The sequence below is a fragment of the Anomaloglossus baeobatrachus genome, chromosome 5 (genome assembly GCF_048569485.1).
Source record: "Anomaloglossus baeobatrachus isolate aAnoBae1 chromosome 5, aAnoBae1.hap1, whole genome shotgun sequence".
In the NCBI taxonomy this organism is placed as follows: Eukaryota; Metazoa; Chordata; class Amphibia; order Anura; family Aromobatidae; genus Anomaloglossus; species Anomaloglossus baeobatrachus.
In genome coordinates, this window is record NC_134357.1 from 536,333,611 (window position 1) to 536,349,961 (window position 16,351).

At 39.8% G+C, this 16,351-nt stretch overlaps 1 protein-coding gene across 1 annotated transcript in view; it reads left to right on the plus strand.

Moving 5' to 3' along the window:
• The window catches only part of LOC142312179 (uncharacterized), a 74,827-nt gene that overhangs the window by 21,562 nt on the left and 36,914 nt on the right, over positions 1 to 16,351 (plus strand). Inside the window, exons 6-10 of the mRNA XM_075351078.1 lie at positions 6,749 to 6,895; positions 7,025 to 7,204; positions 7,290 to 7,413; positions 7,497 to 7,594; positions 7,790 to 7,880. Coding sequence (XP_075207193.1) covers positions 6,749 to 6,895; positions 7,025 to 7,204; positions 7,290 to 7,413; positions 7,497 to 7,594; positions 7,790 to 7,880 — 640 coding nt within the window. The remainder of the gene's footprint in view (positions 1 to 6,748; positions 6,896 to 7,024; positions 7,205 to 7,289; positions 7,414 to 7,496; positions 7,595 to 7,789; positions 7,881 to 16,351) is intronic.

Below are 16,351 nucleotides of genomic sequence, written 5' to 3' on the forward strand. Positions count from 1 at the left end.
GTGTAGTATATTACAGGTGTATATAGTGGTGTAGTATAATACAGGTGTATATAGGGGTGTAGTGGTGTAGTATAATACAGGTGTATATAGGGGTGTAGTATAATACAGGTGTATATAGGGGTGTAGTGGTGTAGTATAATACAGGTGTATATAGTGGTGTAGTATATTACAGGTGTATATAGGGGTGTAGTATAATACAGGTGTATATAGGGGTGTGGTATAATACAGGTGTATATTGGGGTGTAGTGGTGTAGTATAATACAGGTGTATATAGTGGTGTAGTATATTACAGGTGTATATAGGGGTGTAGTGGTGTAGTATATTACATGTGTATATAGGAGTGTAGTGGTGTAGTATAATACAGGTGTATATAGGGGTGTGGTATAATACAGGTGTATATTGAGGTGTAGGGGTGTAGTATAATACAGGTGTGGTATATGGGGGGGTGTAGTGGTGTACTATATAGTGGTGTAGTGGTGTAGTATAATACAGGTGTATATAGTGGTGTAGTATATTACAGGTGTATATAGGGGTGTAGTGGTGTAGTATATTACATGTGTATATAGGAGTGTAGTGGTGTAGTATAATACAGGTGTATATAGGGGTGTGGTATAATACAGGTGTATATTGGGGTGTAGGGGTGTAGTATAATACAGGTGTGGTATATGGGGGGGGTGTAGTGGTGTACTATATAGTGGTGTAGTGGTGTAGTATAATACAGGTGTATATAGTGGTGTAGTGGTGTAGTATATTACAGGTGTATATAGTGGTGTAGTATAATACAGGTGTATATAGGGGTGTAGTGGTGTAGTATATTACAGGTGTATATAGGGGTGTAGTGGTGTAGTATAATACAGGTGTATATAGGGGTGTAGTGGTGTAGTATAATACAGGTGTATATAGGGGTGTAGTATAATACAGGTGTATATAGGGGTGTAGTGGTGTAGTATAATACAGGTGTATATAGTGGTGTAGTATATTACAGGTGTATATAGGGGTGTAGTGGTGTAGTATATTACAGGTGTATATAGGGGTGTAGTGGTGTAGTATATTACAGGTGTATATAGGGGTGTAGTATAATACAGGTGTATATAGGGGTGTAGTGGTGTAGTATAATACAGGTGTATATAGTGGTGTAGTATATTACAGGTGTATATAGGGGTGTAGTGGTGTAGTATATTACAGGTGTATATAGGGGTGTAGTGGTGTAGTATAATACAGGTGTATATAGGGGTGTAGTATAATACAGGTGTATATAGGGGTGTAGGGGTGTAGTATAATACAGGTGTGGTATATGGTGGGGGTGTAGTGGTGTACTATATAGTGGTGTAGTGGTGTAGTATAATACAGGTGTATATAGTGGTGTAGTGGTGTAGTATATTACAGGTGTATATAGTGGTGTAGTATAATACAGATGTATATAGGGGTGTAGTGGTGTAGTATATTACAGGTGTATATAGGGGTGTAGTGGTGTAGTATAATACAGGTGTATATAGGGGTGTAGTATAATACAGGTGTATGTAGGGGTGTAGTGGTGTAGTATAATACAGGTGTATATAGTGGTGTAGTATATTACAGGTGTATATAGGGGTGTAGTGGTATAGTATATTACAGGTATATATAGGGGTGTAGTGGTGTAGTATAATACAGGTGTATATAGGGGTGTGGTATAATACAGGTGTATATTGGGGTGTAGTGGTGTAGTATAATACAGGTGTATATAGTGGTGTAGTATATTACAGGTGTATATAGGGGTGTAGTGGTGTAGTATATTACAGGTGTATATAGGAGTGTAGTGGTGTAGTATAATACAGGTGTATATAGGGGTGTGGTATAATACAGGTGTATATTGGGGTGTAGGGGTGTAGTATAATACAGGTGTGGTATATGGGGGGGGGTGTAGTGGTGTACTATATAGTGGTGTAGTGGTGTAGTATAATACAGGTGTATGTAGTGGTGTAGTGGTGTAGTATATTACAGGTGTATATAGGGGTGTAGTGGTGTAGTATAATACAGGTGTATATAGGGGTGTAGTATAATACAGGTGTATATAGGGGTGTAGTGGTGTAGTATAATACAGGTGTATATAGTGGTGTAGTATATTACAGGTGTATATAGGGGTGTAGTATATTACAGGTGTATATAGGGGTGTAGTGGTGTAGTATAATACAGGTGTATATAGGAGTGTAGTGGTGTAGTATAATACAGGTGTATATAGGGGTGTAGTATAATACAGGTGTATATAGGGGTGTAGGGGTGTAGTATAATACAGGTGTGGTATATGGGGGGGGTGTAGTGGTGTACTATATAGTGGTGTAGTGGTGTAGTATAATACAGGTGTATATAGTGGTGTAGTGGTGTAGTATATTACAGGTGTATATAGTGGTGTAGTATAATACAGGTGTATATAGGGGTGTAGTGGTGTAGTATATTACAGGTGTATATAGGGGTGTAGTGGTGTAGTATAATACAGGTGTATATAGGGGTGTAGTGGTGTAGTATAATACAGGTGTATATAGGGGTGTAGTGGTGTAGTATAATACAGGTGTATATAGTGGTGTATATTACAGGTGTGTATATAGGGGTGTAGTGGTGTAGTATATTACAGGTGTATATAGGGGTGTAGTGGTGTAGTATAATACAGGTGTATATAGGGGTGTAGTGGTGTAGTATAATACAGGTGTATATAGGGGTGTAGTGGTGTAGTATAATACAGGTGTATATAGTGGTGTAGTATATTACAGGTGTATATAGGGGTGTAGTGGTGTAGTATATTATAGGTGTAGTGGTGTAGTATAATGCAGGTGTATATAGGGGTGTAGTATAATACAGGTGTATGTAGGGGTGTAGTATAATACAGGTGTATGTAGGGGTGTAGTATAATACAGGTGTGGTATATGGGGGGTGTAGTGGTGTACTATATAGTGGTGTAGTGGTGTAGTATAATACAGGTGTATATAGGGGTGTAGTGGTGTAGTATACTACAGGTGTATATAGGGGTGTAGTGGTGTAGTATATTACAGGTGTATATAGGGGTGTAGTGGTGTAGTATATTACAGGTGTATATAGGGGTGTAGTGGTGAAGTATAATACAGGTGTATATAGGGGTGTAGTGGTGTAGTATAATACAGGTGTATATAGGGGTGTAGTATAATACAGGTGTATAAAGGGGTGTAGTGGTGTAGTATAATGTATAATACAGGTGTAGTGATGTAGTATATAGTGGTGTAGTACATAGTGGTATAGTATATAGAGGTGTAGTTTATTAAAGGTGTAGAGTATAGGGATGTATAGTACAGGTGTAGTATGTGGCGGGTGTAGTGATGTAGTATATGGGGATTGTGTGTGTATGTATGTATGTATGTATGTATACATTGTGTGTATGTGTATACATATATATTATATACACACAGTATATATGCGTGTGTGTGTATATATATATATATATATATATATATATACATATACATATATATATATATATATATATATATATATATATATATTAGTAGAACCAAGTTAATTATATTTGTCCGGCCCTCTAAAACCATCCCAACTTCTCATGCGGCCCCATGGGAAAATTAATTGCCCACCCCTGCTCTACAAGGACTGGATTTCTCCAAAGTTTGCAATCCCTCCAGATGAGAGCAAGCCAAACTAAATTCCCCCAAATTGTTCATTTTGGCTACTGCTATTAACATCCACCCCTTGCCATGTAAAGCCGTTTCTTTCCTGCGTCAACCATGACTCAGGCCATAGGGCTAATTTTTGTAAACACTATGCACATTTTGCAGTAGACAAAACAAAGTGGTTCTCCTCATCCAAAGAAGTTCAGAGTACAAAAATCAGCCAATAAGGTGATGATGTCTGTGTTCTGAGATAAGGAGGGCGTGCTGCTAGTGGACTACCTTGAAAAGGGTTCCACCATCAATGCAAGGTATTACATTGAACTTTTGGATCAATTGAAGGCAGCTCTGAAGGTCAAATGGCGTGGCAAGCTGTCCAAAGGAATCTTGTTCCTGCAAGACAACACCTCCGCTCATCAGTGGAGAGTATGTGGAATAAATGTAAACTTTCATCATTCTATCTTGCTTCTTTCTCGGTGAAGCCAAAGACTTATCAGCAGCCATAGCTATTTTGTGCCTGTGACTTTGCACAGATGTCACATATATATTATCCTATATGGATACATGTTTATTTGTGTATGTATATGCTCTGTGTACGTGTGTATGTATGTGCTTGATGTACACTTGGGTGTGTGTATATCTGTGCTCTCTGTACTTATGTTTGAGTATGTATGTGTGTGCTCTGTGTATACACAGAAAGACAAAAGCACAGAAACATCAGCTCACCACGTAGGAAAATGTCTCAAAATAGGGTGCGGTGCGCGGCAGCCTCAGGCCGGTTTCTGAGTGTGACTCATGAAAAAGGAGAGAGAATTCCAGCAACCTGCAAAAATGAGTAGATTAGAACATCACACTCATTGTAGTACATCAAAATCAAAAGGAAAGATTAAAAATACATACAGAAGATGAGACCTCACTTTACGTGTATACTTCCAAGAAAAAACTGAAAGCCCCAGGAAGGTGATTCCACACAGATCCAGTCAATGAAAAAGTTTTTTATTTATTAAAACAATGCGTTTCGGCTAACTACGTAAGATATAAAGAAACATAGTCATCGCAAAATTGATAGCCTTTTGACCATTACATACACCGTACGTCTTCTGCTCTCTCTTCTTACCAAACAGTATAGTATTAAGGAGAGCCTTTTGTGTCTCCCCCCTTATTTTTTGCATATGTCATTATGTAAGGGCCCAGATGTTCCTTGCTATCCACCCCCATACAGTATCCACAGCTGATGGACAGTCCACAGACACGGTCTTGGGGATAACAGTTGCTTTAATATAGCAGGAACAAAACAAATCAATACGGAATATATGTTTCACAGTCTCTCGTGGGTAGGCCACGGCAAATACAGCTTGGAGTTGAATGCTGAAGTGCAATTAGGGTACTGGAGCTTTAAGAGCACGATTTGTTTCAGAATTAATACTGGTATGCTTTAGGTTCAGAGTCTCTTGAGTATAGAGGGTAGATATGATAAGATTGTACAGAACTGGAGTTCTGGGGTTAATTTCACTGCTAGTTCAGACACGTGCAGTCCTTGTAAGCAAATGAAGACAGTTGCCCAGCGTGCTACGGGGAGAGGACGGCTGGTGCGTGGACAATGGCATGAAAGCCACTAATATTGCAGTGGGGCGGGAGACCCTCAAACTTCCCCAATCTGCATGCAGTAGGGTCTGGTATATACTCAGTATGCCCTACTGTCTGAAGAGATGCACAATGTATATCTGGCCAGTGAGAATTCAGGATAGGAAGCCTTCAGCATATTGGCTGTAAAAATCAGGAAATGATGAAATTCCAGGCCTCAGGCCTAGTAGGAGTCTTGTGGTGAAGAGATTCTCCACATAATGTCTTCCCTCAGAGGAGACTCAGCCAGAACCAGCTCATTCCAGTTCTTTCCAGACAGAGGATGGAGAATAGCCCCACCTATTGAGCCATGTGACCAAGAACTAGCCAATAGGATAACACCCAATGAACACTTCAGATTCTTACAGTTTTCACCAGTAGATGGTGCTAGAACACAACAAATGAAAAATGCTTTACTTATAACATATAGCATAATATTACATATAAGTGAATGTACTTAAAGAAACAGACACAATCTGGACCGGGCCACTACAATTAATCTATGATGCACAAGTAATATTTCAGGGAACACTGCCCTTGAGGTCTTTGCCTTCAGCTTGCTGTCTAATTCTTTAATATTATTCTTAAGGATTCACCATCCTTTGTATCTTACCCACTAATTGCTTGCTCAGTGAGCAGTATGCTCCTCTCATGATTGTTAGTCGCCTTCTGTGATGCACTTTGCTCCTCCAGATCTCAAATATTAGCTTCCAGATGGCCAACATGCTCACATCTGCCCAGTGATGTTCAGTTGTTTGTACATATATCACAAACCTCCATTAACCAAACAGTAAAAATATAAAAAAAAGTTGGAAAATTAAATACTTACAGGCCTAAAATCTTTTTTCTTATCCTAACACCTGTTTTATTTTTTATTTATTTTATTTAAAAAAAGTGTAAACTCCACTTATTGAGCAAGACTCAGAATTGCGCAAATTCACCCCAACTGGTGCTCAAAAGTTCTATTACTGAACTGTCATTTTAACAAGAGGAAGTGACATAATGGGAGGATAACACAGACAAGGGTCATTGGCACCAGGGCTGTTACGATTGCGGTCGCAGGAGGTGTGACCGCAACCAGGCCCATGAAGGAGGGAAGTCCGCCTATACACAATTTTCAGATGTATTGCAGCACAGAGACCCACTAGCTCCCTGCACTGCAATACACGCATCACAATAACATGTCCCATTCCTGACAGAATAATTAGTATTTTCTCATCATTTTAGTTCTATAAAACGCACTGATTGACTTTTATTAATATATTTTTGCAAAATGGAAAAAGGACAGCAACTACGTCATAATGTTTACAATTTACATTGTAAATTGTTCAATTACAGTGATGCCCAATAAACATAGGTATTTATTGTTATTAAAAAGTCTTTCAGAAAAACTGAAGCAAAACAATATAATTGCTGATAATAAAAACCCCAGAAACTATTGTATTATTTTTTTGTATGGCTAAAATATCAATATTTGACACTCTGCTTCCACTATTCAGCTCCTTACAATATCAAATTCTCTTGGTGGATATATATATACGAGAATTCTTCTGATTGACCCATCAAGGATGGATAAGGACAGAGACAAGATGGCGGAGAGGATATTACACCTCACCCTAGAGATCCTCCTCCGGCTTACTGGAGAGGTGAGAGATTCTGATGACGTCACATTACATCATTCTTATCTATGGGAATAACAGATGGACAGAACTGGAGAGGTGAGGACTCTGGAAATGTCTGTAGTGAGATTTATTACTGTGTCTCTCCATAACCAGGATTACACAGTAGTGAAGAAGACCTCTAGTGAGCGCTGTCAGGACCCTGTGTCTGAGGGATGGGGAAGAGCCCTGAGCCTAATCACAGGATCTCCACCTCACCCCCCGATACATGAGGACATCAATGACCAGAAGATCCTAGAACTCACCTACAAGATGATTGAGCTGCTGACTGGAGAGGTGACACTGCTGGGAATGCTGGGACATTATACAGTAACGCTATGAAGGGATCGGGGGATGATGACAGTATCATTGTATGTGTCAGGTTCCTATAAGGTGTCAGGATGTCACCGTCTATTTCTCCATGGAGGAGTGGGAGTATTTAGAAGGACACAAAGATCTGTACAAGGACGTCATGATGGAGGTTCCCCAGCCACTCACATCACCAGGTAATAGACAGGACTAAATACACACGGCCTATAATTATCTGTATGTAAAGAATGAATTCAGTCCCTGTGTGTGTTTCCTCCAGTTCTATCCAGTGAGAGGACAACACCAGAGAGATGTCCCCGTCCTCTTCTCCCACAGGACTGTATACAAGAAAATCCCAATGTTCCTCAGGATCATCAGGTAGATGGAGAGAAGGTGTCATGAAATCTCCCTATGATGTGGACGGATGTGAAGGTCTTGTCCTCAGTCTTGTTTTATCCTCCAGTATTATATGTTTTATACTTGTGTAATGAGAACGGTGGAGATGGCAGGATTAGAGCTGATCATAGATGTGACTTCTTCATCTGTCTGTGACTTTTACAATATTTGTTTCAGGGTGAAGATCTGACCCATATTAATACTACAGAGACATATGTGAGGAGTGATGAGCAGTGTAAAGAGGAGATTCCTACAGATAACCACACAGGTGAGTAGGGACCACTGAATGCAGAGAAGTCACAGATTCTCCTCAGTCACTGGCTGTGGTTGTTTTATTAGCAGTGTAGTCCCATATCATAATCAAGTGGTCACCACCCCCCACCCAAAATTCTCCCCATTACTTTGGGCATTTTAAGTCCTTTCGTTAGAGTGACGCCTTGTTCACACACTGCGTGTTTACCCGCGATTTTTTTGCGTTTTTGCTGCAGACATTTTTTGAGAAAATGTTTGTAACCTTTTTGCAGACAGTGCCCAGCAAAACCTGTGGAAAAAAAAATAACTGTGCGCACAGTGCGTTTTTTTCTCAAGAACATTCTTTCTGCAGATTTTTTTGAGAAAAAGAATGTGCATGTCACTTCTTTTCTGCAGGTACCTGCGTTTTTTACCATAGATAATAATAAAAAAACGCAGGGACCAACCTGGGGAAAAAACCGCAGCAAAATCGCACCAAAACTAAAATGCATGCGTTTTTCGGTTTATTGGTACAGTTTTTGACCGCAAATGCGCTAATATTTCAGACTCAAGAAATTTCTTGAGAAAAATCTTATTTCTAGTGTAAACAGAGACTCAGACTGGTTTTAGTGAGAGCTTGCAGCTTGGAGGTCAACTCTAACCCCTGGAATTAGAAGATGCTGACATTTACCCTCCCAGATCTCTAAACTGCAAAGCCCAATGACATCGTAGATAGAATGTGCTGACAACTTAGAAAATCATGTGAAGAAATATATCCGTACATTGGGGCTTTGCTTTTATGATTGAGACACCAGTCCATGTGCAGTGAGAGCCAAGTGGAGAAAGATAAGTATGTGTTTGTTTTTCATATGCATATGGGTGCATACTTTATATAGGGGGCTATGTAAGGGTCTTGTATATAGGAGGCTGTATGAGGTTCATACAGTATATAGGAGGCTATGTGGGGCTCATAATGTATATAGAAGGCTATTTTGGGCTTATGTAAGGGGCTATTGGGGGGGTTCATACAGTATATAGGGAGATTTGTGGGGCACATAATGTATATAGGAGGCTATGGGGCGCATACTGTATATACACTGTGTTCCAAATTATTATGAAAAAAGAGTTTTGGAGTGATAAGTTTAGACATTTTTTTTTGTCATTTAAACTCATTGCTGGTGATGTGTGTCAGGCCTCTTTATATCACTGAAAGCAATTGCAGATACCTGTGCAAATTAGTTTGGCAGGTGTGTCCAAATAAAGGCAAGACTACTTAAGAAGGATGTTCCACATTATTAAGCAGCCTACATTTTTTGCCAAAATTGGAAAGAAAAAGGATGTGTCAGCTGCTGAGAAGCAACAAATTGTGGAGTTTTTAGGTCAAGGCATGACTACAATCAACATTGCCAAGACACTTCATCGTGATCATCGCACAATCAAGAAGTATGTAGCTGATTCACAGCACACACGTGTGCGTGCTGATAAGGAACAATTGAGGACTCTTTCCAACAGGCAATTGCGTCAGGTTAAAAGAGCAGCTGCTAAAATGCCTTTTCATAGCAGCAGACAAGTTTTTGAAGATGCTGGTGCCTCCAACGTCCCCCGAACAACAAGATGCAGGGTCCTTCAGAGGTTTGCAGCTGTGCGTAAGCCATCCTGTCGACCACCTCCATCCACTGCACACAAGCAGAAACTGCTCCAGTAGGCTAAACAATACATGAAGACTGACTTCCAAACTGTTTTGTTCACCGATGAGTGCCGTGCAACACTCGATGGTCCAGACGGATGGAGTGGAGGATGGCTGGTTGATGGACACCCCATGAAAACACAGCTAAGGCACCAACAAGGAGGAGGTGGAGTAATGTTTTTGGCTGGAATCATGGGGAGAGAGATTGTCGGCCCCTTTAGGATCCCTAAAGGGGTAAAGATGAACTCCATAATCTATGTGGAGTTTCTAAAACAGCACTTCCTGCCATGGTTCAGGAGGAAGAACCGTGCATTCCGCAGCAAGATCATTTTCATGCATGATAATGCACCGTCTCATGCTGCAAATAACACATCTGCATCTCTGGCTGCTATGGGCATAAAAGAGGACAAACTTATGGTGTGGCCACCATCTTCCCCTGACCTCGACCTCATTGAGAACTTCTGGAGCATCATCAAAAGGAGTGTCTACGTATGGTGGCGGGAGGCAGTTCACATCTAAGCAACAGCTCTGGGAGGGTATTCTGTCCACATGCAAAACAATTGAAGCACAAACCATCCAAAAACTGTCAAATTTAATGGACGAAAGAGTTCAGAAACTTCTTTCGAACAAGGGGTCCTATGTGCAAATGTAACATCACCTAGAATTAAGTTTTGACTTGAAAACTGTTTGATTTCCTTTTTGTAATAAGCTGATAATGCTTAAAATTTCACAATTGACCATTTTGTTTTTCAAAATAAAAATAAAAAGGTTGAAAACTCTGCTGTGCATAATAATTTGGAACATGCATTTTGAGTTCATTTTGAGTGTTTATTATTTTTAAAAATATGCTGTTTTCATAGGCAGTATGATCAAAAACATTTAAATTATAGTCGAATAGTAGATGACCGGAAAATAACAATGACTGCAATTCATAAAGTTAATTTAGGAAAATATGAAAAATATTTTTTGCATAATAATTTGGAACACAGTGTATAGGGGCTATGTGGGGGCTCATACTGTATATAGGGAGCTATGTGTGGGTTCATATAAGGAGCTATGTGGGAGCTCATACTGTATATAGGGAGCTTTTTGGGGCTCATAATGTATATAGGAGGCTATTTGGGGCTCATGTAAGGGGCTATTTGGGGGCTCATATAGTATATAGGAAGCCATGTGGGGGCTCATACGGTATATAGAGGGATGTTGGCATACTTAATTCTAATCAATATTAAATGATGCAATTAACATAAAATAATTCTAATTAATGTATTAAAATTGAGCAGAGCTAATTTCAGCCTATTGGTTCGGCCCTTCAAACCAGTCACCGTCTCTGTGGCCATTCGGGAAAATTAATTGCCCACCCCTGCTATAGAGTCAAATGTGAAAACCGTATTCAGCGTCTCATAAACAAATGTTATAACCTGTTCCCAGAATTTCTTAATGCCCGGGCAGTCCTGATACATATGAAATAAATCTGCTGTCACTGAATAACTGTGAATAACCATAAAGTAAAATATTCTTTGATTTGATGCAGAGAGAAAAACATTAGCAGAATTTATAACTTCCCATTGTGTAAGGTAAATGGGTAAATCCAAGATCTGATTCCCAGAATTTAATATAGTCTGGTCTTGCCCCAGAGGTTGGCACCCTAGAAGCAACACAAGTTGTGGCGCCCTCCCCCCGCTCAACTGAGACTTAGGCCATGTGCGCACGTTGCGTCCAGTACCTTGCAGAAATGAACGCATCCTCTGGCAGAATTTGTCATTGTCAAATTTGGTTTTAACCACAAAAACGCTGAAAATAAGCATGCGTTTTTATAACGTTTTTGCCGTGTTTAGACCGCATTTTACATGCTTTTTAAGCGCTTAAAGACAGATGTGTTTTCAATACAAATACACTACTAAATAAAGTTTAAACATTGAAACACTATGAAAAAATTATAACAAATATGCTTTAAATCATACACAAAATAGCTAATTTTATATGTAATTTTTTATGTATAAAATAACGTTAAATTAGTGTTTTTCTATTTTTGTATAGTTGGACTATATGTGTGTGAAAAGGGACACATCATGACCTCACTTTGATTTTGTCAAAAAAGCATGTATAACACTAGAATTTTGATTTAGACTATGTGTGCACTTTGCTTTTTTACCTGCTTTTCCACTGCTTTTTCAACTGCAGCGTTTTCATGCCAAAATGGTTGCGTTATGCTTTTCAAGCAAAGTCAATGGGACATTGAGCTTTCTTGTGCGCACTTTGCTGTTCAAAACGCTGCATTTAATTTGCATAAATTTGGGCAAAAACTCAGCGTTTAAAGAAGCAGCATGTCAATTGTTTTTGCAATTTTGGCTGCGTTTCCCATCCATTCAATTTAATACAAAACTGCAGCGTTTCTAAACGCACCGGAAAAGCACTAAAAACTCATGAAAACCGCAAGGTGCGCATAGGCTACTTTCTTTGCGTTTTCCATGCATTTTTAAAGCCAAAAGCATTGCCCTTTCTGCCAGAGGATGCTTTTTGAACTGCAACTACCTCGACGCAAAGTGCGGACATAGCCTTAAGCCCTACACTAAATTTATCCATCAACAGCCAATAATATAAAGACTGATGAAGTGACACAAAATGTAACCAAAACCAGTGGTGATAAACCCGGAAGAGCCCTTCTCACAGCATACAAATCAATGTCCATATGTATATATGCATAATTTGTGATGCAACTGGTCACAATGGACATACCCAATGCACACATTTTCTTACCATGGGATTACATCACTAGTTCACATGGTCTGATAAAAACTCATAAATCAAAAAAAGGGTTACTGAAGGAAGAGAAAGATATAGTTCCCTTTAAAAAAGACAAGAAAATAAATATCTTCCCTTAATTTCAAGAGTTTATGAAGATAATATTTCTAACTTTGTCCAAATGTGAATTTCTGTACAATAACAGCAGTTTCCCTTTATCCTGACTCTTCAGTTCCTGTGAGAAAAGATTGGACTAATTTCAAGGGGGATTGGGATAAACTACCCCAAAAAATACACACACACACAGACACACTGTATATACATTATGTGTATGTGTGTGTGTGTGTATATATGAGATATAAATAAAAATCTTACGTGTGTTTGTAAAGATCCGCTTATCTCAGATAGTTCCCTACCGATTGTTGTCAAATTTTGACACAATGTCCCCCCGAGCCCCGCAAGTGTTTCGGGCCATTCATTGCAATCCACGCACGTGCGCAACCACGGAAAATTTCAACAGTTCACGGTAGACTAACAACCGCGCTCTATGACAACCGCACTATATGCTGTGTCATCGCGATCCATTCATGCGCGCAACCGCGGAAAATTTCCACTGTTCACGATAGACTAACAACCGCGCTCTATTGTTGGAACTGAGGCGATACAACGCCAACAGTATAGAGAGGCAAAATGACGGTCATTTTCTCACTCACTCAATTGACAGGTGATTGTCCAAAACATGACCGTCCCGTCACAGATTTTGTATCTGTGACTGAAATGGAAAAAATTTTATATGCTGGGAGCGAGACGAAAACTTGCTACAGCTGATCAACAACACCAACAGTTGAAAATGACGCTACTTTTCTCACTCACTCAATAGTCCAAAAAATGACCGTCCCCTCACAGATTTTGTTTCTGCGGAAAAAATGGAAAAACGGTTTCTATATTATTCTAATGTTGCCGGGGGTACCATCGCACATATTGACTTTGAAAATCGGTGTGCCCATTATTATGATACGAAATATTAATCAGCCAAAGCTCTGCAACGGCACACGGCTTTCAGTCAAAAAATTGATAAGCAACATAATAGAAGCAACGATTTTGACGGAACCTTACAAAGGGGAAGATGTCCTCATTCCTCAAATTCCCATTATTCCATCCGATATACTGTTTCAATTCAAGAGAGTGCAATTCCCTGTTCGAATGGCGCTTGCAATTACTATCAACAAAGGTCAGGGTCAATCTTTAGAATTGTGTGGTCTCTATTCACATACAAATTGCTTCAGCCATGGACAATTGTATGTTGCATGCTCTAGGGTTGGGAAACCAGACAATCTCTTTATCTGCGCAGTCGATGGTAAAAGCAAAAATATTGTATACCCACAAGTGTTGACAAATTAAACTCTTGCTGGAAACGTATCTTCTGTTTCATTTCTTATCCGTTAAACGAGAATGTGCCACAGCGAAGCATGGCAGGGTACAGCCAGTGTACTGTATGTATGTATATATATATATATATATATATATATATATAAAATCTCTTAAGCTGTGCATAGCTCTAATATACATTTATTCACATTTTCATTAGATGTGTTGGCATGAGCCCATTTATAATGGACCTTTTATTCTCCTATGAGTTCTGACCAGAAAAGTAGAAAAAGTATTAGTGGAGCCTTATGACTTTGGGTCAGGCTATGAAACAACGACTCACGCCAACATGTAGTGGCCCGGTCCAGAATTGTGTCTGTTTCTTTAAGTACATTCACTTATATGTAATATTATGCTATATGTTATAAGTAAAGCATTTTTCATTTGTTGTGTTCTAGCACCATCTACTGGTGAAAACTATAAGAATCTGAAGTGTTCATCGGGTGTTATCCTATTGGCTAGTTCTTGGTCACATGGCTTATAGGTGGGGCTATTCTCTATCCTCTATCTGGAAAGAACTGGAATGAGCTGGTTCTGGCTGAGTCTCCTCAGAAGACATTATGTGGAGAATCTCTTCACCCAAATATTTTTCACTACTTTTTATATAAAAACCATGTACTTTATTATAACAAATGCACATACATACATAAATTATTTAAAATCAGGGAGGAAAAGAAGGATAATTGGCCCTATTCTTTTCCTACCTCAAAACAGGGGTCGGCGTCCTAATTAAAGAGACGCCCCCGTTCCACGACGACTGACCCTGAGTGTACCCTCCCTAATGGTTTTTGAGTGTAGTCCCCTTAAGAATGAAATACCCCAACAGTAGTAACACCACAGTGAGGAAGAGGTGCTCAGTCAATAATGGCTAATTTGTCTGTATCACCAATATGACCTGTGGGGATTAGGGGCTTAGGGTCAGAGGCTGTCAGTAAGTCTGTGTGCTCAGTATTAGATATAGAGAATTAGATATTAATTAGTAATTAGCTATTTAAGAAATGCCCGACTAAAAATTTCTAGCCGTATCAGAGACTGCCCGACGCGTTTCGCCCTTTAAACAGTTGAGGGTTCATCAGGGGCTTTGTAACTGTGTCTTGAAAACTTTCTTTTGGCAATTCTGAAACAACACAGAATAAATACCCTCATTAGACTCCAGGAGTTACATCAATAATGTGAGTGTATGTTAAACCACTCATACTGACCCGTGCTGATAGACTTCTTTTTGTCACTTTGAAAAGTATATGATATATGGAAATATTGGCTCACTGGTGGTATGTCCCAAGATGTGTCAGAATGAGGACATGACCTACATAGATATAAATGATTTATTAATACCCATCATTGATTAATATCCCTATCATGCTGTAATCAAAAACTGTGGTCAATACCTCCTTGGTGGATGATTCTCTTATCCGTGGTTTAGCACCGATGTGTCCAGGGTGTATCTAAACTCTATCAAGGGGACAGAACACACCCTATTGTACACAATATCAATACAGATCAATTGTGCATAGGTATGCATAATAATAATTGCATACTTGGTCTCAGGCGCCAGATTGTTCCACTTTTCTGGTATATGTTTGTCTATTACGGTTCTATAGCTCAATAATGCCTTTGACTGTTAGGTATGACTCATGTAGTTACCACAATAAACGTACCGTCAGTAAAAAACAACCTATGAGAAAAGGAGGGGAGACGCGCTTGATCTAAGTGCTGACACTATAATGTACAGTACAGTACATAGGCTTAAAATAGAAGAATTAGAAGGAATACCTTGCCTGAGTTTAAGGAGATTAATGCCTCTAGGCGGGCGATCCCCAGGATATCCTGTACTGGTTTAGTACTGTCTTCCGTGTTAACAGACAGTAACCAACCTTGGTCCTGCATATAAGTGACATATGTCAGGATTGCAATGCCTGATATTTTAAATAGCGGCCACAGAAATATAATAGCGACCCTATACCTGATTAACGTCCCACAATGGGGTAACGGTGAAGGAATCCACCGCAACAGGTATCTATAATATAAAATATATAAATCTGTTTCAGTATATAACTACACATTGCCACATAATGTTTAGGGGTCCTACCTTCTCTGGTCTGTATGGGGAGTCCCAGGTCTGATGTTCAGTGATCGCTCACCTGGCTATACTGAATCCACCATTTAAAGCCATGTTTGGCGCCATAATCCGGAGAACCGGAAGTGACGTTACGCTCCTTACTTCTCCTCCTCCTCATGTTTCCAACACTGAGGCCACGTCATTTCCCGGTCATGTGACCGGGTATGGTACATCTTTATTTGTCCTCCCCACCTCACAAGATAAAGGTTCCGTGATGAATAGGGTCCCGCGTCATCGCGCATGCGCAATGCAGTATTTCTTCCGGTGTGACGTCAGACGATACTATGGCCGGGAGTCCCCCGCACGCGATTTGGCGCGAGATCACGCTGGGGACCCAGGGCATTGTGGGCCATGCTTACTTCCTGTGTGACGTCAGAGATCACCACCGGAAGTACCCATACACGAATTGGCGCGAGATTGAAAAACAATGGGACGGTAAGCTTCCTGGAGGCGGGGTGATATGGGCGTAATAGAGTTTAGTTAAGAATAGGTGGACTATGGAATGGTGTGGCATTATCCTTGACACCAC